This window comes from Aedes aegypti, chromosome 2 (assembly GCF_002204515.2).
Source record: "Aedes aegypti strain LVP_AGWG chromosome 2, AaegL5.0 Primary Assembly, whole genome shotgun sequence".
NCBI classification, from domain to species: domain Eukaryota; kingdom Metazoa; phylum Arthropoda; class Insecta; order Diptera; family Culicidae; genus Aedes; species Aedes aegypti.
The window spans coordinates 128,529,371-128,550,615 of NC_035108.1; the positions used below are offsets into that span (position 1 = coordinate 128,529,371).

The following is a 21,245-nucleotide window of genomic DNA, read 5'->3' on the forward strand; positions in this document are numbered from 1 at the left end:
AAAGTAACCTTGTCAAAGCGATTGGTGCCGCTTAAAGCACTTTAGCTCAAGCTAACAGGAGTGCCAACCGGCACATAACGTTTTATGCCAGTTAGATCTTACCGGTAGGAATGCTCCAAGCACATTGGGAGTGCCAGTGTAGCTCCAATTATGTATACTAGCGCGACTGAGGTATTCGTATGTACTGGATATAATGCATTGATGCTGACGGTGGCGACATTCTACTCCCTTATAAGGGTTTACTTTTACTTTTGCTGGCTCTACGTCCTTCAAGACATGACCTGCGCCACAATGTTACGCCAACTAACTCGGTCCATGGCTGCTAACCTCCAATTCCTCGATCGCCCCACACTTCCAAGATCCTGCTCCACTTGGTCAAACCACCTAGCTCGTTGCGCTCCCCTTCGTCTTGTACCGGCCGGATTTGAGTTGAACACCATTTTTGCGGGATTGTTGTCCGGCATTCTCACAACGTGTCCCACCCATCGTACCCTTCCAGCTTTGGCGACTTTCGTGATACTGGGTTCACCGTAGAGTTTCGCAAGCTCGTGGTTCATTCTTCTCCTCCATACGCCGTTCTCACATACTCCGCCGAAGATCGTCCTAAGCACACGTCGTTTAAAAACTCCTAGCGCTTGCAGGTCCTCTTCGAGCATTGTCCACGTCTCATGCCCGTCTTATTAGCGTCTTGTACATGGTACACTTAGTACGGAAGTGAAGTTTACCAGACCGCAAGGTCTTGTGGAGTCCATAGTAAGCACGACTTCCGGCAATGATACGTCTTCGAATTTCTCTGCTGCAGTTGTTATCCGACGTTATCAATGATCCGAGGTAGACAAATTCGTCCACCACCTCGAACTCATCCCCGTTGATCGTCACGCGTCTGCCTATGCGAGTTCTATCGCGATCGGTTCCTCCAGCCAGCAGATATTTCGTCTTCGACGTATTTACCTTCAATCCAACCTGATCTGCTTCACGTTTCAACTTGGTATACTGTTCAGCAACCACCTGGATCGTTCTTCCGACAATGTCCACGTCGTCAGCGAAACAAATGAACTGGCTGGATTTATTGAAGATCGTGCCCCGCATGTTGAAGCCCGCCCGTTTCATAACACCTTCTAGCGCAATATTGAACAGGAGGCAGGAAAGACCATCGCCTTGTCGAAGTTCTTTGCGTGTTTCAAACGGGTCCGATAATGCACCCGATATCTTCACACAGCACTGTACACTATCCATCGTTGCTTTGATCAGTCTAGTCAGTTTCCCGGGAAAACCATTCTCGTCCATAACCTTCCATAGCTCTTCGCGGTCGATGGTATCATAGGCCGCTTTGAAATCGATGAATAGGTGGTGCGTAGGGACTTGATATTCGCGACACTTTTGGAGGATCTGCCGCAACATAAATATTTGGTCTGTCGTCGATCGCCCGTCCACAAAACCGGCTTGATAACTTCCCACAATTCTACTTGCCAGTGGCGATAGACGGCGGAAGATGATCTGGGAAAGCACTTTATAGGCTGCGTTAAGAATGGTGATCGCTCGATAGTTCTCACATTCTAACTTGTCACCCTTTTTGTATATTGGGTATATTATTCCCTCCTTCCACTCCTCCGGTAGCTGTTCTGTATCCCAGATCCTGGCTATCAATCGGTGCAGACAAGTGGCCAACTTGTCCGGGCCCATTTTAATAAGTTCCGCTCCAATACCATCCTTTCCAGCTGCTTTGTTGTTCTTGAGCTGTTTGATAGCATCCTTAACTTCACCTATTGTGGGAGTTGGCACGTCTCCCTCATCCGCCGTATTGATGAAGCCATTCCTCCTGCTGTCTTGATCTTCCTCCTCTGCGCCGTTTAGGTGTTCATCGTAGTGCTGCTTCCACGTTTCAATCACCTCACGTTCGTCCGTCAAGATACCTCCATCCTTATCCCGGCACATTTCGGCTCGCGGCACAAAGCCTTTGCGGGATGCATTTAGTTTCTTGTAGAACTTACGCATTTCTTGAGAACGATACAGCTGCTCCATCTCTTCGCACTCCAACTCTTCCAGACGGCGCTTTTTATCCCTGAATAGATGGGTTTGCTGTCTTCGCTTCTGTTTGTATCGTTCCACGTTTTGACGGGTGCCTTGCTGCAGCATCATCGCCCGCGCTGCATTCTTCTCGTCCAAAACCGTCTGACACTCCTCGTCGAACCCATTGGCACCTTCCGCTGCGTTGTTTATGGCTGCTTTGAGACTACTCCAGCAGTCCTGGAGAGGGGCTTCGGTGAGCTCTCCCTCTTCCGGCAACGCTGCTTCAAGGCTTTGCGCGTAATCAGTTGCGACTTCGGGTAGCTTGAGTCGTTCCAGATTGTACCGTGGCGGGCGTCGGTACCGAATGTTGTTCACAACGGAGAGTCGTTGGCGCAATTTAACCGTCACTAGGTAGTGGTCCGAATCGATGTTTGCGCCGCGATAAGTTCTGACGTTGATAATGTCCGAGAAGTGTCTTCCATCAATCAAAACGTGGTCGATTTGCGATTCAGTTTGTTGGGATGTCTCCAGGTGTACCGATACGGGAGGCTGTGCTGGAAGTAGGTACTACGTATGGCCATGTTTTTGGAGGCGGCGAAATCAATCAGTCTAAGGTCTGTGTTTTCGTCCGTAAGCTGGTGAGCGCTGAACTTCCCTATAATCGGTCTAAATTCCTCTTCCTGGCCAACCTGAGCGTTGAGATCTCCGATAACGATTTTGACATCATGGCTTGGGCAGCCGTCGTATTCACGTTCTAGCTGCGCGTAGAAAGCGTCCTTATCGTCATCGTCACTTGCTAGGTGAGGGCTGTGCACGTTGATTATGCTGATATTGAAGAAACGGCCTTTGATCCTCAACTTGCACATTCTGTTGTCGATTGGCCACCACCCAATCACGCGCCTCTGCATTTCGCCCATCACGATAAAACCTGTGCCCAGCTCATGTCTGTTGCCGCAGCTCTGGTAGATGGTATAACCATCCCTAGACGTATGTACCGTCGACCCTTTCCAGCAAACCTCCTGCAGCGCTACGATGTCGAACTTGCGGACCCTCAATAATTCGGAAAGAATGCGGGTACTTCCCAACAAATTGAGAGACTTACAGTTCCATGATCCGAGTTTCCAATCGTTAGTCCGTTTTCGATGCCTGGGTCTATGCCGATTGTTCCGGTCCGAATTTACATTGTATGCTTCCTGTACTGATGATTTTTACGGCTGGCTTGTAAGGTTTGCGCCAACCCCCTGTCTCAGCGGAGGACCATCGTGCACAGCACTGTTTAGAGTCCCACGCTGGCACTAGGACGATGATCAGCCGCTCCTAACATGGAGAACAGACGCTGTTTTGAGCCGCCCCTAACATGGAGAACAGACGCTCTGATAAGCTACACCCTCAGAAGAGAGGAGCCCCCCTTCCCTGTCAGCATACGACCAAGGTCCCACCAGGGTTGGTTACCCGATCTTCCCTACGGTTACTCGTACCCCAGGCGGCACCACGGGGAGGTAGGGATAGGAGTTACTGGACAAGAGGCTAAGGACCACAGGGCGTTCCAGTGTAGCAGCTGAGGTGATGGATTGTCAGGACTAATCAAGGGCATGGATCGCAATACGGAATATCTTCCACAAATGCAATTGGAGAGCAGGTACACTAATCTGCTCTCCCCTGCAGTGGAGATGTCTGAGGTAAAAATTGTATACATGATCTAATTAGATTGTAAATATGTATACCCAGACATGGAATGAAAGAGAGGTGCTACTCTTCTGGCACCTCTAACTAAAAACTCTTTAAAACAAAAAGATCGTGAGGTCTAATTTTCGCTGTTTCAATATGTACTGACGGGCCCTCGATCTTGGATTTACCAGTTTTCAGTCAGCCCAAGGGGAGGTTGTTTAGGACATGGCGGGGGTTCAATGCAGTGCTCTGTTGAACTCTCATAAAAATCCACCGGTCCGTAAGCACATCTCCGTAGAAGCGACCCGTGCCGCTTTCAAAATACTATAGCCCACCACCCGGCGCATTAAGATCCTGGCCAGCGAGATCCTGATTATGGAAGACTGGCAGCATAAGAACATGGACACGACTACGTACTACGCATAGGAACCACGCTACAGAGCTGACATCCGTGGTATTCTACACCCTTAGTAAGGATGGATAACATCTCCCTGAAACGACGAGTGGGTTAATAGTACGGCTGCTCCCGTCTCGTTGAGTACGCTTAAAACGCCACTCGCCGAGAAGAGGAAGTCCCAAAAAAAAAAAAAAAACAGCGCAACGAGCAAGGAAAAGGTGTGCCGGAAAGAGACGGGAACGATGAAAAAGATGGTAAACCATCGTCAACACCAAAGATAGAAAAAAGGAGCAAAAAGAAAAAGTGGGGAAGAAAAAGAGCTTTTCCTATCAGAAGTTTTTCGCGAAATCTTTGGTGAACGACATAAGAGCACTAGCTCAAAAAGTGTATATTCCGGTGCAGATGTTGAGTGCAGATATCTGGACGAGATAACAACCGTGGAAGAGGTGAGCGAGGAGCTGCGTAGGCAATGCAGCTTTGGAGAGGAGGCCATGGTAATCCGTCTGAGGATGTCGTACGACGGCACACTGTCAGCGACGATTCGGCTACCAGTTGACACGGCGAACAAACTGGTGGAGAAAGGCAAGATGATAGGTCGATATGCCCACTGAGACTCCTCCCACGAGGTAAAGGTCTGGACAGAACCAAACTGTGCAGGAAATGAAGAGAGAGAGGTCACTTTGGGAAAGATTGCAAGAATCGAATGCTGCTTACCGTAGGAATAAAACACCCATTCGACGGGCAGCTTCAATTGCCGCGATCACAGCCCAACAGTAACAGAGGTAACGCATATCAACCTGAATCACTGGGACTCCGCACAGCAACTGTTGTGGCAATTGACAACAGAAACTAAATGCGACTTTGCAATAATAGGTGAACCGTATCGAGTACCACTCAATAACGCCAATTGGGTGGCGGATAGCACAGGCGCAACGGCAATACAAGTGCCGGGTATGCTACCTATCCATGAAGTGCTTGTCAGCTCAAACACGGGGTTCGTGATTGTCAAAATCGTCGGAATTTACCTTTGCAGCTGCTACGCCCTCCAAGATGGGCGCTCGAAGAATTTAGTAGGATGTTGGAGGGGTTGACCGACGAGCTAGTTGGTCGAAAACCAGTGCTGATTGGAGGTGACTTCAATGAATGGGCTAGCCAGGCTCTAGCAAAGCCAGACATACGATTGTGCAACGAAGGCACCGTTAGCACATTTCGAAAAGACGGCGGGCAACATGAAATGAAGGGTAAGCGAAGAGTAGACCCATAGCGAACACCTGGCGATACGCTATATGATTGGCCAGAGGAACACTGCGGCAGTGCAGAGGCAATTGGCAACCAGCAGTGGAAGACGAAGGCTTTCGCCAAACGTCTCTTCGTTGAGGCACTTCGCACCGATAGCGATGCCCTGTACTTGGGTGCGATAAGGCTGTCCACAGCGCTGGTAAGGCAAGGGCATGTGTTACAACGAAGCGGCGATCATAGCGTACCCGGATACGTTCCGGAAGGTGATGCAGATACGCCTGGACGAAGGCCACTTCCCAGATATATGGAAGATCAAGAAGCTGGTGCTGCTACCGAAGCCAGAAAAACCACCCGGCCTATATGCTTGCTGGATGCACTGGGCAAACTCTTGGAACGGGTCATCCTAAACAGGGTGGCTAAATGTATGGAGAGCGAGCACGGACTATCAAAAAGGCAGTTTGGATTCTGGAAGGGAAAATCGACGGTAGATGCAGCTCAGACGGTCCTGGAGAGGGCCGAGTAGGTATCGAAGCAAAAACGTCGAGGAAATCGTTAATGGGGAGGCTATCGCCACAGCACTGCGTGGAATGCGGGTTCCGAGATCGTCGGCTTTGCTGTGCCGGATTCTGCAGAGCTATTTCGAGAATCGGATGTTGGTGTATGCAACTGAAGTAGGCCGAAACGGTGGGAGTTCCGCGAGGGTCAATACTGGGTCCAACGCTGTGGAATGGGATGTAAGACGGGGTCCTATCATTGGAATTACGAATGGGCGTCGAGATCGTCGGCTTTGCTGATGACGTCGTCCTAACAGTAATAGGCGAAACGCTTGAGGAAGTGGAAGTGCTAGCCATGGAGGCAATGGGCACGGTCAAGAACTGGATGAATGAAGCCAAGCTGAAGATAGCCCACCACAAAACGGAAGTGCTACTAGTCAGCAATCGCAAAGCGGTTCAACAAGCTGAGATTACCGTCGGGGACATGTCATAGCATCACAGCGGTCGCTCAGACATCTGGGCGTGATGATAGACGATCGGCTAAACTTCAACAGCCACGTCGACTATACATGTGAGAAGGCGGAAAAGGCGACCAAAGCACTTACAAGGATCATGCCCAACGCTCATGGCCCGTGAAGCAGTAGGAGACGTCTTCTGGCTAGCGTATCATCGTCGGTACTGAGATACGGAGTTTCGGCCTGTGGTAGATACCAAGCGTAATCGGGACAAGCTCATGAGAGTAGCAAGCGCATGCGGAACAATATTGTCGGAGGCAGTATGGGTGATCACCGGGATGATTCCGATTTGCATTCTCTGGGAGAAGACAACGAGTGTTATCAGCGGAGAGGCACTAGACAGGTGAGGAAATTGGCGAGTATCGGCTCGCTGGTCAAGTGGTAGCAAGAATGGGATGCCTCTAAGAAAGGTAGGTGGAACCACAGACTCATTCCGAATGTCAGGTAACGGTTGCTTCAAACAGTACTTGCATCGGTTCGGTCACGCACTGTTCTCGTCCCGTCCCGTGTGTAGAGAGAGGAAACGCTGGAACATATTGTCTTCGACTGGCCGAGGTTCAACATGGAACGAAGCACGGCGGTGGCTACTTTTGAACAGGACTTCAATGCAGACAGAATTGTAAGCAAAACGGTAAGCGATCCTATGCTTTGGAATATGGCGAACAATATGGTGATGGAGATAACATCTATCTTGCAGAGAAACTGGCGGGAAGACCAGCGAAACGAGAGGCAGAGAGCAGCACCTGACATCGGGTCTATGGGGCGATAATGAATCGACCTCGGCACTCGAGTCAGCCTGACGAAGAAAGAAGGCGAAGATCTCCCCTGCGAGGAGAAGGAAGCGAGAAGGGAAGAAGAGGATGAACGACGGAAGAAGACAAAGAAGCGGAGGAAGATAAAAAGGCAGCCTGCTCAACATGCTAGAGCAAACCACTGGCAGACTGTGCAGAGTGCAAGAGCACAGAGCGGGAAAACGTCAAGAGCGTAATAGAAGTGCAGATACGCAGCTCCCCCCGAAGAAGTCGCATCTAGTGGAATCCGGGGGGATCCAGGCTACCGCCGAAAGTGAGGACGAGTGTTTAGTGGATAAGCACGCAAGTGCATCCCACATAGTGCTCATTCTCTACAGGCCACGTTTTTGATACTTTCTGATACCTCACTAAAATTAAAAAAAAATCACATTGTCAACATCTTTAGAGACCATTACAAAGCTTTGTTTAAATTAGAAAGTCGGAATTAGTCAGTACCTTCGGTAGGAACGGATAGCCTGGCTTTTATGTAGTTTATTTTAAAAAGGAATGGGCCCAGGAACACCTGGAGGACGCTGAGGTGATTTTGATGAGGGACCACGAAGAATTACCTGGACGAGAAGTCATAATCTCGCTGAGGAAGAAGAGCCTGAACGGAAGATGTAGTCTGGACGAGAGGTGGCTGAAGCGGAGCCAAGAGTCGGTGGCCGAGATGCTGGAAACGAAGCTGGACAGGTGCGGACGCTGATTGATCATATGACGAGCTAGGAAGAGCTGAAGGAACGCTATAGCAAGGAGGATTAAGAAGCAGTTGACCAAGTTGGTGCAGCTGACTAGAAGGGAGCTCGAGGCTAGAAGGAGTTTGGCAGCTAGGAGCAGTTTGATGCTACAAGGAGCTTGGTGAACTGGAAGAGCTAGGTGGCAGATGTGCGTTTCGGAAGTTGTATGATGAGGAGGAGTGTTGAAGAGCAGGTACATCACACATCCTACAGTTGGATATGTCTTTGGGTAAGATCTGTAGAGGCTTCCAGCGATTTTTAAGTGAGCTAGATTGTAAATATACCCAGACATTGAAAAAAAGAGAGGTAAACAAGGTAGCTATATCACCCAGGCATCCAGAAATCCCATGAAAGTTTACGTTATAACTCGTTTATTCATACTAATTACATCAAACCCGCAAAACACCGTGGATAAACTAGCCAGATTGATGAATTTCCTCGCATAAAACACTTTTTTTCTGAGTTCATTTTGCTTCGTCCCGTACACTCGCACAAAGTAAGTCGAAACAATCCGTAGCAGCTGTCAAATCATCATTTATTATCATAAGTTAAGTCGCATAAGATCACAAGTTAGTTCGGTAGAATATTTATACACTCGCAATGCATGTTATTATTTATCACATAATATATCGCCTCCACTTTTGTACGTAGAAGGGCTTTTCGCGGCTTTTTGCACATACAAAGCCTCCAGGTAATTTCGTTATACGTACATTTTGGTTGTCTGGGCAGTAAGTAGCTTGCGGTTGGAACGGGTAGTCTGATTGTTTGTGTAGTTTATTTTTCAACAGGTCATGAGAACAGGAACGCCTGGAGGACGCTAAGGCGACTTCGATGAGGGACCTCGAGGACGAGGAAGAACCTCAACGAGCGAGTAGAACATGGATGGGAGGTGGCTGAAGCGGAACCAAGAGTTGGAGGCCTAGATGCTGAGAACGTAGCTGTACAGGTGCAGACGCTGGCTGATCGGATAACGAGCTCGGAAGAGCTGGAGGAATTCGAATGTCGCCCTGGAATACTCGGCTGATCATTGTTCGAATGACAGCGAAAAACTACGACAGAATCGTCTCCGCACCAAATATATCATACACAAACACTCATAAGACCGGTAGTTCTCTACATGGACTATGCTAGAAGAGGACCCGTAAGCTCTTCGGGTTTTCGAACTCTGGTCAAAGCTGGAAGCATACAATGGACATGGAATGTTGTAAAAATTCCGGACAGGAACCCTGCAAAAATGGTGTTCGTTTAGGATCCAGTTGGTACAAGAAGATGTGGAGCGCAGCGAGCTAGATGGACGGATCAACTGCATAAAGATTTGACGAGCTTGGGGCAGAACCGAGGTTGGAGAGATGCGGCCGGGAACCGAGAATTGTGGCATGAATTTGTTGATTAAGTGTTATCTGTTTAGATGTTAACTAAACGAATGAATGACATGAAATTAGGATACGTCAATTCCGTCTAAGAGGTAGAGATTGGTCCCGAATATTTGTCTCAGATAATGGAAATAAAGAAAGAAACCCGAACTTGTGCAAATCGCTCAATGCTAATGCTCATTAAGATTTAAGCTGTGCTGTATTACACCCCCTTGGGGAAATACCATAACATTCAATGGACAACAACATCGGTACTCACCCTTGGACTGCGCGTTCTGGTCACGAAGGATCCTGGTCGAGATCACCTGGCCGTATTTGGATAGTAAGTTCTCCACATCCGTTTCCTTATAGGTAAGTGGTAGATTAGCAATGTACAAGTTGGTCGGATCCTGCTCTTGTTGCTGCTTGGTGATCGTCAACATCGTCGTCGTGTCCGTTATATAGGTTTCGGATTGTTTAATGAGGGTGTTTTTTTTATAAGGTTACAGATTTTTGATTGGTGAATAAAAACGATTTGAAAGAAAAGAACGATAAAAATCGATTAGTACTCGCCCGGCAAGCTTTCGATGGCTAGCGCTTTTCTATGGTGGTTTTGGGGAGATCTGTCCTGACCGAGCAGTATTTTTATTTGGCGGGAGAACTTGATTGAAAGTGACCTGTTGTTGAAGGGAGACTCTATTGAATGTATGAACGGACGGTTAGAAGAGCCTAGCAAGAAACTTGACTGCAATGGGCATTGAGGGGTTCGATATGTTTGTTTGGGAGTTTGAAAATGGGATCGCTGGGAGAATCCGTTGGAAAAAGCAAAACTTCAAACCGGCAGCATCCAGGATGAGATTACGTCCACAGGGTACACGTGCCGAGTACTTTTTTTTTTTCTTTTGTGGGTTCGAGTAAAACAGAAATGAGCGGGCACAGAGACACATGTAGCGAGACACGTAACGCAGAGTACGTATTGAGAAGTGTTATTGGAATAAACGCATGTTGTTCCAGAGTACGTTCCAGGTTTTGGGAACAACGTAATTAGTTTCAATCAAAAGTCAAATAGCGCTTGGGAGCATTTTCGACGACCTGACTGATCTCCTAGCATATATGCTAATGGTATGAACAGAGGCGACGTGGTTGGTTATCTAAAGCTTTTCGGTTTGACGACACAACCGCATCCACTGTGTTCATATCTTAAGTAACTCATGATCCCTAGCCTAGACGCGTGACCTAAGAGAGAGAAAGAAAAACTGAGCTAGCCCTGTACTTATCTCACTAGTTACAGTAAATATAATTGGTTTGGCCGGCGCACTATTGTATTTTTTGATTATGATGGTAGTAATTGCTAGCGGTAGTTACATAATAGTGATATGGTAGTAGAACACACTTTTATAAAGTATTTACTTGTATACATTACTTGCTGAACTTCGAACTGAGGGGTTAACACTATGTGGGTAATTAGAAACTGGCTAATTTAGCAGAAGTTAGATATTGTTTTTTGTTGGTTAATACATTGTAAACTATTCGTTAGCTATAAGACCTAAACCGTCGGAATATACCGTGTAAAAGTTCAAACTGCCTACCACTATTGATCGGTACTATCTATATACAAACAGTTTGAAAAGAAAACTCCAGAAACTACCTAAACTTCCTCAAATGCAATACTCAGATCATTTTAGATATATTTTTTACACATAAGCTAGACTATGCAGAGACATGGAATCTGAGCGGAATTAATCCCCTACTACCTAAACTACTATGGATTTTTTTTTGTAAAAGGGAAATCTTTTAGAACACAACATATACAAACTTTTCTATACACTACTGGACGAAAATCATGTTTGGGAGACTCCTAAAACATTTTCTCCAATGCTTCAACTTGGAATGGGCTTCAATCTGTTTTACGACTATTACACAGTTGGTTAGTAGACTGATGCAAGGGATTAGTACTGGCATCGATTTGTACAGCATGATCGAAATTCTCCACTGGTGGGAAACTTCGACGATCGTCAGCGTTAGAATAGTGTACGAGCTTGCGGGTATTTTGGCGCGCGTTCGATAATTGTGTGGTGGCTTTACAATATGTACAAAGTTATTGGCGGAGGTAACAGTGGGGAAAAGGGAAGAAGCTGTCGCCCTGAAGAAGAGGTGGTTTTACCGGTTTAGACGGGGGAGAAGTTCATGGATCGGGCAAATTCGTTCGTCTGCCAACGTTGTCTAACTCCAGGAAATTAAACGCTGTGGACGTGTTCAACGAGAGAGGGGGACAATGACTGTCGAACAAGAAGGATTCTTGATTTGAACTTTAAAAATCAGCGAAAAAATGTGGAAATAGTTTTCTTTTGCCTTAGTTTGGAAGTGTAAAATCAAACTCCGAACAGTAACTTTTGAAAGCTTATATTTAAATAGAGTCTAGTTTGATTTGCATGGTTGCTTCCAGTTGTAATTAATCTCCTATAAGAGCTTCTCCTTTTCGGCTGCCTGGAGTGATCTGTAGGGCAACAACATGTTTTTACTCTTTAACGTATTTTTGAATGAAATCTCTGTGGAAATTCCGCAAATCAAATTGGTGGAACCTTCCAACGCCTTAAAATTCAACAAAAGCTAACAAGTAAAAAACACATTCTGCTTCTTAAAATTAAGATGGCGTCAAAATCCGCTAGATTTTTTCATTTGAATTTATACTCGAAAAAAACATCAACGATTGAAAACTTGTTGCTTTGTTGTACAAAAATGATGTTTGCATTGATTGCACTTGTCGCATACGTCAAAATCGTAGGGGCTTATTCACAAATTTCATAACGCTAAAAATGACCATTTTTGACACCCACCACCCCCTCGTAACGCTTCTTGTATAAAAATTTGTATGAGCAGTAACATTTTGAGAACACCCACCCACCCCTTAACCCTCTAATACCCAACCCCACCTTTAGACGGGGTACACTTTGGAATTTTGTGTATTTTTTCGTAGCTCGGAAATCAAAATGATTTTATTTTTGGCTTATACCTTGACTCATAACACGCATATAAGAAAAGTTTTTTATTGCTCTTGAAACTTTTTTGTATTATTAAAAATTGTTTGAAAAATTGCATTCTTCTATAACTTACAAAAGCCTGGGGTTCATTTAACGTGTAATATAAAAAATCGTACCTTTTATATTTTTCTACGATCAACCTATCACAAAAGAAGAGCCTGGTGGTATTAATATAATTTCAAACATGTTTTTTCGTAAGTTACACGGAAAATAAAACACGCTCCGAAAAAAAATTAAAAAATTAATGTTTTTAAAAGCATTGTAAAAATTTAAATTTTTATTTTTGCCAAAAATCAACAACTAGAAAAGGCTTCAAGAAAAAATGAAAAAAGCTAGGGATGTTCAAAAATAAAAATTATAAAAATCAAAAACAAAATTTAAAAATTTGCAAATAAAAACAAATAATTGCCCAAAACGTGTTTAGAAGGATTTTAGATAACGAAAAATAATACTTAAATCGAAAATAAAAATTTGGGTATTAGAGGGTTAAAGCGTTATGAAATTTGTGAACAGGCCCTAGAACATGATTTATAAAATCGTTCATTACATAGCGTAAATACCATTGCTCACCTAATTTCTGTAGCCTATTTTACTCAGTTTTTCCTCAGCTTTCTGATGGTGATCTCAGAATTCTGAACGAGCGGTGAAACGTATTTCTAAACGAGTGGAGAAACGTTTTTTTCTGGCAAAATTCAAGATGGCGGCCAAATTTAAAACAGCCGCTAATTTTATTTTTGTTTCAGCTTCAATGAAAGCTATAGAGTGGTTTCATTTGAATTCGAATGTCGGTTTACTTTTGTACTTTTTTTATTTGGCTGAAATTTGGCATATGCTTTCTTTATACCCAAAAATGCCTATTTGCATCATCGGTTCGCCATTTTTACCCTAGCGTTACTTTTGAAAAGGGCCTAAGAAAAAAAGCCTTAACAATTTTCAAAAAATTAAAACTCAGATACTATTTGTCTGATCTGTTTGGTGTCTTCCGCAAAGTTTAAGGTTATTGTTGGAACTATTTGGAAAAAAATATACACAGTAAAAAAAAATGTATTTTTTTTTATTTGGAAAATAAAGCTTAAAAATCCATTTTCACAAAAATCGTTTTCTTGATTTTTTTTATTTTTTTATAATTTAAAGTAGACAAAAAATGGAGTATTTTGCACAGTGGGTCAAGATGGAGAAATCATGGACAAAAAAGTTATGATTTTTTGAAAAAAGGTTAATTTTTGAAAATGGTCATAATAAACTTTTTAAATATTTTTCAACTTGATTTTATGAAACTACGCAAAATTTACAACAAAAAAGGTATACAGAAAAATCAGGCTAACTTTTACCGTTTTAAAGATACAGTGATTTTAATATGTACACATTAAGTATTAATTCTGTGCCAAATTATACAATCAAATTTCCATACAAGATAACTTGCATGCAAGTTATGCAAGTTGGCTGAAATAGTCAAATATTACATGTTCAAAGTCAATATCTCAAAAACCAGACGTGCCATGATATTTATCAGAACGGCAATGGTTTCAGCACCCCCTTAGCGGTATTTTGGTGTCTGAGACAAAAACGTGTTCCGCATTGTAATTTTAACTTCTAATAACCCTACGAACAACAGAAAATTGTACTTCTGGTTACCCCTTAGGCTATTTTGTTTTGATTTCGTGTTCAGTTCCACAATGTCCCTTTTCACTTTACTACGTCCCATGAGCTGAATTACGTTTGAATATTTTTTAATCTGAACGATGTGCAGATTTACAGGGTGCAAATTAAAAATTGTTCAGAATCAATGTTGTCAAACCAATGGGGGTGCCCGGTACCTGATTTGAGCGTTTACATATATGCCTTGAATCGAAAATAATATTCCAGCTAAAAATAGCTGCTGGGTAATCAAGTGATTCCTGCTGTCCATAATCAATCAATGAGGCACTCGTTTATTTATTAAACACTCCGTTCGCGATGGAATGACTCAAGCAGGTCGTTTGTGATAGCCCGGGTGGTTTTAATCGTCCAATATACTAGGGATTGATAAAAAAAATTCTATATGACAAGAAATTGATGGAAGAACATTGCAACTTTGTAGTAACTGGGAAGCTATCCCAGGGCACACAAACTCCTTACATTGTTTCGTGCCGTACTTTATCGTTCACATAGAGTAATAATTTCTAAACGATTGACGTCGTCATTGGCGCGTGGTCGGGCACTATAAAGGAAACAATAGCAACAATGGGCAGAAAAGCGGGGTTCAACCCCGTTTTTGAGCCATTCTATGAATATGAGCAATCAATGGCTGCGATACGGAGGCGAAAGCCAATTAAACTTTTTGGCTTTAGTTTGCGAGCACTTGACTGGATTAAAAATGCATAAAATTATTATTCTATGTCGTTGCGCTGCTCCGTTCTCAGAAGGGGAGTGCAAGTGGCAGCTTCGTCTCGTATCGAGTGTACCTTTGCTCATAAGAAGACAGTATACGAGTTTCCCAGGCGCAAGCACTAGGGGAGTCTCTAATGAAAGGCTCCATTTCGGTCTATAAGAAGCTTTTCTGCTGAACTACAGAGCGTTCTTAGTGAAGTGCTCGAGCCATAATCAAAATGCGAACTTTATTTGAGTACAAGGGCGTAGCTAAGGTTTCCATAAGGGACTATTCGCTTTCAAAAGGCAATTCACGATACACGCGGCAAAACATATTTTTCAATTTTGAAAGTTGGTTATGGTGTTCAAGCATGGTTATATTTGACATGACCTTTGAAATCATTGGCGACACATCTATTCTATTTGTGATGAATTCGCCAATGGTGAAAAGCCGCTATAATATGGGAAATAATAATAATCTATTCCATTGGAAGTTTCCTTATCCAAAATAAGCCCAAAATTTTGATTCAAAATTCATAATCATGGTTTACCTCTAGAATATTTTCACGCCAGAATATAAATTAAGAACAGGTTTTGATTATTGATAAACACTAAGACTAAAATGCTATTGAAATAAAAAAGCTTCTATAAAATCTATACCGCAAAAAATGACAAACAAAAAAGTAGCGTTTCCAAAATCAACAATTAAAGCAAAAGACACACTTCATTTTAGAAGATTTTACTAGATAAACTCAAACTATGTTCGTCGTCGACTTCTATTTCTATATTGACGATGAAAACTTATTAGTTTAACCATATGAAACGACTTGAGATTATAAGTTTCTTCGAACAAGATCGTCGGTAAATATCGACAAAGGAAAACCAAACTCGCTAGGATAAACAGATCAACAACAAGATCGAACAGGATATAGTAGTTATAAGAGTAGTAGAAGTAGTACTAAATCGAACAGATGAGAAACGGGAGGGGCACACTCTGGTCTAGAACAAGATTGCTTATGGCTGATGGCTGTCGGGTTGGTCAAAGCTGATTTTCTACCACTTCAAAAGGGGGTTGTGGGCGAGGAGGAATGGGGGAAGAGGAACCCTCTAGACTATATTTTGATAGAAAACTCACGGGACATGGCGAAAGGGGCGATTATATATGTGATGTCTCTGCTCTAGAATCTAAGTATCTGTCTATAAACTAGTGGATTGGCGAGCTTTTGGGGTTTGGGCTTCGGGTTGTTTCACGGCATTGGATTGGGGGAAGGGACCAAGATAAACTTAATTTCGAACGGAACTTATAAATAAACGAACGAAAATAACGACAACTGTGCGGCGAAGACTGTGGTTTTTGGGCGATCGTGGGGTAGGGGGATTGGATAGGCTTTAAATATGTAGGAAATAGTTCATGGATGTGGCGATAAAAGATTAAAGAGGGGTCAGTCAATATGAAACAGTGGTTAATTATGTGCATGGATTATCCAATTGAACTTGTTCTTCATGACCAATTGTGTACCGGTGATTATTTTTGTTCTTGTTAGGAAGTTGCTTGATTGGCTTGATTGCCGTGGGTTAGAGACAATCGTTGTTGCAGAATTAAAGGATTCGTGTTGTGCATGGTGTTGTTATGAACAGGGACGGCAGGATACAGACAAAGGAGATGGAAAGGTGGAGAGATGGGTGGTTGGTGTTTCGAATACGATAGATTTTTCTTTGAGCTTTCTGAAATACGATGGGCGTTAGGGTTTTGTGCTGCTTTGACGCTTAGAATTAATATTCGATACAGTGTCTGCATATTTCAATATACAGTCAACAACGCAGACCCTCAGTTAGATCGTTCATTGTTGAATTCTTCTTTGTGTGAGTTTTGTCTCGACAATACAGGCACGAATCAGATAGAGCGTGCATTCAGTTTTACCTGAGAAGTTTTCAATTACTTTTTTGCAATTTCTTATTGTAATAGGTAGTTTTTCAGCACAGCAAACCCATCATGGAATGGCCTACTTTCCGGCATTGTCGTATGAGTTTATTATCGTTTGGTAATGACTCAATTAGCAACGCATTTTTTAAATCTCTACGAATCCTCCAGTAAAATCGCTACATAAATTCCTTTTGGGATTTCTCTTCATGGATTCCTCTAGAGATTTCTCCTGGGTTTCCACAGAAATTTCGTGGGCCTCGTGGCCGTGCGGTTAGTCTCGTGAGGCACTTAAGCGCATCGTGTCATAGGGTGTGGGTTCGATTCCCAATTCAGCCACTTTTCGTCAGGAATTTGATGTTCTAGGGATTTTTTCAGGAATTCTTCCAGAGATTTCATCGTGAACCCTTCTACAAGGACGTACAAGAATTTCTCCAGGGAATTGGACTGGGAATTAATCTAGGACTTTTTTCTAGATCATATGTTCCTCCAAAAAAACTTCATCAGGAAGGCAGTTCCTGGAGGAACCAAAACAACTTGCGAATGAAACCCTTAAGGATTTTTTTTATGAAATCCCTGAAGGATTTTTTGGACGCACATAAAAAATCTCTTGAGAAATTTCAAGGGGAATCTCTGGAGGTTAACCAGGAAAAATCCTTAGAATAATTCATGATGCGATTTTCCTGGGAGATTCCATGAAAAAAAAAACTCTTGAGGAATCATCTACAGCAATTCATGAAGTCATTTCTTGTAGGATCTCTAGATGAATTTCTGGTGGAATCTTTGAAAGAATCCCTGGAAGAAATCTCAGGAATCTTGAGAGGACTATCTGAGGATTTTTTGGAGAAATTACTGGAAATATATCTATATAAATAATCTATATAAATAAAAATGGAATGGTGTTTGTATGTCACGAAATGGCTTACGAACGGGTCAACGGATTGGAAAGATTCTTTCTCAGTTTTGTTCGTCAGGGGTTCCGACGTGTTCGTGTGTATAAAAATCCCAGGATATTCACCGGGAAAGTTGAAAAAAAAAACGAGCGTCTGTCTGTCATTTTATATGAGACGATCAAAAGCGTTTTTCAACAGCCTACTTGATGGCAAGACGAAGTTTGCCGGGACCACTAGTCTGAAATAATCCTTGAAGAACTTGTCGTAATAAAACCTGAAGAAAGCCTGGAAGACATCTTTGGAAAACTATCAGTAGATTTTTTTTTAAGAAACCCTTAGATGAGTCTGTGATATGATTTTCAGAGGAATGTTACGAGAAATCGCTTGAACTATCATGAGAGGAATCCTTGAAGTTATAGCTGCAATAATTCTTTGCAAAGTTTTCTGAGGCATTCCGGCAGATATTCTTTCAGAAAATCCTGACAATACCGTTAGAGAAATCCCTTTAGAAATATTCCTGAGCCGGTCTAGAAAATTTGGTTGAAATATTCGGAACCGGTCTAGAAAATTTGGTTGTGAACAAAATTATTACTGGAGGGAACTCTGGCATCGTTAGTGAAATCCCTGGAGAAATCGCTGTTTGGATTAGGGTGGAGATTATCTTGGAAGAATTCCTAGTAAAATGTCCAGAGGAATCTTTGAAAGAGTTCCTGGAGAAACTGTAGAAGAGTCTCTGGAGATATTCCGAAATGAATTTTTGAAGAAAACATGTTTTCTTCGAAGATTTATAGGAGTTCTTTTGGAACTTGTTCCAAAACTCCGTTTTCTGTCGAAAGTTATATTTCATCAGTTGTCTTTTCACTAATACACAGAAACAAATATTTAAAAGTAGATGAAAAAACCGAATTTAGTACTATACCATTTAATTCCACTCTAGTGGAATTAAAGGGTATAGTACTAAATTACGCGTATCTAGTGGACTAGTGGAATTAAATGGTATAGTACTGAATTCCATTTTTCATTTATTTATAGGTATAACACTAAATAGTTCGAAGATTTGTTTGATGCTGCAAATATGTGCATGAAAATAGACTTTTCCAATTTACAACATTTTTTTAAGGACGTAAAGCCAGGAAGCAAATGGTTACCATTGAGATGGTCTGAACATGTCCACATCACACACTACCGAAATCGGTTCCGGAACACTTCATTCTAGAGTTCCATATCTTTCATATGAAGCTAAAAGAACGTAAATCGGATTAAAAATGGAATTTCGCTCCAAAGTCATGGGTCATTTTTTACCCATAATGCAGAATGCCCCAATTTTTTATAGCGCCGCTCCTAAAGGTTGCTGAAAGCTTCTACGCATGAAAATGCTCGTGTCCAGAAGTTAGGAGAAGACAGGAAACTTCATATTTCTATCTCGTACAGCTCTTTTATCGTGCCGATTGACCAAAAATGACCCCAATGCACAACGAATAAAAATTTTATGATAAAAATTTAACTCTAAAAAATCACATTGTGGGCATTCAAGTGAAATGTAAAAACTGTATAAAATAGCCGTAGATACTAACAACTCCATGGTGTCCTTAGTATCAAAAAAATTTTAGCGAAGCAAATGAAGATGCTATAAAACGTCCTCGTTAGATACTTTTCTTCATATGTTCGTGGAATTACATCTCTATCACAATTCAGCGCTTACCGTTCAAAGCCCGCAACAATTTCCAGAAATTTGCACATTGCTCCAAGATCGGGATTTTTCTCACAATTCCACTCTACGGGAAATTAACTCAACCACGCCATAGTTCAACTTTCAGCACAATTTCCCAAAACAATTATCCCGAAGTGCTCAACAGTCAGTATACGGCAGCTTGTGGCCTTGTGCTAGAATCAACTTTTCCACCCGGTATGGTCTTCTTTTTAACCGCGGGACGGGGCGGGCTCTGTCTGATGAGAGCACAGTTAAAGGCACATGTGCAATGCACCTTATAATGTAATTTAGCGAAAGTGCAAAAACATTCATACTTTCGCACAATTACATTAAAAGAACGAACTTTACACACATACATACATTCACAAGCAGCCGCCAATGTTCCCCCGAGTGCCACAAAATGCAATTCCATCTATGGCGGAGGGGGAAGGATAAACCACTTAACATTCTCCTGGCAAGTAGGAATCCGGAAACGTGCACACACAAAAAACGGGAGAGTTTTATTTGTATGGTGGTTACAGTTAAAAAATTAGAAAGGTCGCAATGCTTCTGGAGTGGATTTTCTCGAATCTATTGCAAAGTGCAAAAAAGTGGTATGCAGCTTTCAAGTACTTCCACTTTCTAGGGGTTTCGGGTAAATTTAATTCAATGAGAAGTTGAAATTTTGATTTAAACTTTTCACCGTTGGAGGGTGCTCCTGAGGTTTGTGCAGAATTAAAGTTTCTTTTCTCTATGCCCAGGATACTTGGAAGAGACTAGGCCTGACTACAATGGAGACTGGGAAACTGCGTATTCACATCCATTATTTTCGTTTTTCTCCTGTTTTTTGTGAAAGGTCCTTTGTGCGACTCGCGCTATTGTAACGGTAGACTTAATAAGTGTGCATGTCGTAACGCTTTAGCCGGGAATCTTTTATGTAGCGAACCGCTGGGAAATGCTCCCCTTTCTGGAGTCTTATCTTAACTCACATTGCATATGTGGACGACGTCAATGTAATTTTTGAAAGAGGAATAGCTACTTTATCGGTATCGTGTTTGTTCAACAAGCCAAACGTTGAATAATGGCAGCGTGCCAGTATAGTTACTTCCCCAGAGGGAAAAACTTGAATGAAGTAAAGCTCAATGCACAAAAACGGTATTCTTATGCAGGTTTAGGTAAACGAAATTAGCTTGTATACAACAGACTGCTTTTAAATTGATGTAAATCAGGCTAGGGCTTATGCTAGACAAAAGTTTAACTGTCAAAATCACATTGAGGGCATCCATGCCAACTGTAACAAATATTTTAAAATGTCTGTATTTAATAATTTACAGAAAACACAAAATTTTGTCTTAAGAACAAGCTTTTGATCTTCAAACAAATTTTCAAGCCGGTCAAGTTACATGCTGTACTAATATGGACCAACTGTTGTAATACCAGGAAGTTAAGGATAAAATTTTGAAAATGATTCTGAAGTTCCATATGTCTCTGATATAATTAATCTTGAATAATCATACAGTCGTCAAAACAGCACAAAACAACCAATCGTTTCAGTTAGGAAGCTCATTTTAGCTCGAAAACTATAATTTATTACAACCATTTGAAATATGAAAAGTGTTCAATAAGTCCGGGATGGTGTAAAAATTATAAACCTGCAAACAAGTTACTTTTTTCCCAATATCAGTTGAAAACATAACTGGAAAATGGAAAGAAAACGGTTGGAATTAGACTTTAATTTCTGTAACGAGAAAGAATAAACTTCCAGGAAAAAACAGGTAAACTTCGATTCAATGCGCTCCTGAAAAAAAGTTGGGACGCAGATCAAAGCTTGATCCCGGGGAAAACGAAAAGAGTACAAAAGAATAAATTATACCGAAAAGAAAGGAAGAAAATTCGGTGAGGTTTTGAGTGTTTGAGGAAAAAAAGGAAACGAAGGATGGCGTTTAGAAGGTGGTGGACAGGGAGTTTGCTCTGGTGATGGGGTAAGTATTACTTGCATGCAAACAAACGTACAACGGCCGGCCTATGTAGCACCCAGATACCCACTTTGGCCATCTGAGCTTGGATGCCCTTCGACTGGAGACCTTTGACGGCACCCTCGGCGCACGCCGGTGATTCGAAGTCAACAAATCCGTAACCTGTGCGGGA

The 21,245-nt window shown here is 42.4% G+C and overlaps 1 protein-coding gene across 15 annotated transcripts in view; it reads right to left on the bottom strand.

Moving 5' to 3' along the window:
- LOC5565828 (protein alan shepard) overlaps positions 1 to 21,245 on the bottom strand; it is a 765,716-nt gene that overhangs the window by 1,687 nt on the left and 742,784 nt on the right. For 6 of the 15 annotated variants that reach the window (XM_021842342.1, XM_021842339.1, XM_021842348.1 and 3 more), the window contains 2 exons: positions 21,144 to 21,235; positions 9,484 to 9,625 (listed from right to left, as the gene is read on the bottom strand). In XM_021842342.1, the coding sequence (XP_021698034.1) occupies positions 9,484 to 9,625; positions 21,144 to 21,235 (234 nt within the window). Of the gene's footprint in view, positions 1 to 9,483; positions 9,629 to 21,110; positions 21,236 to 21,245 lie in introns of all 15 variants that reach the window. The other 9 variants (XM_021842341.1, XM_021842337.1, XM_021842335.1 and 6 more) reach the window with 2 other exon arrangements.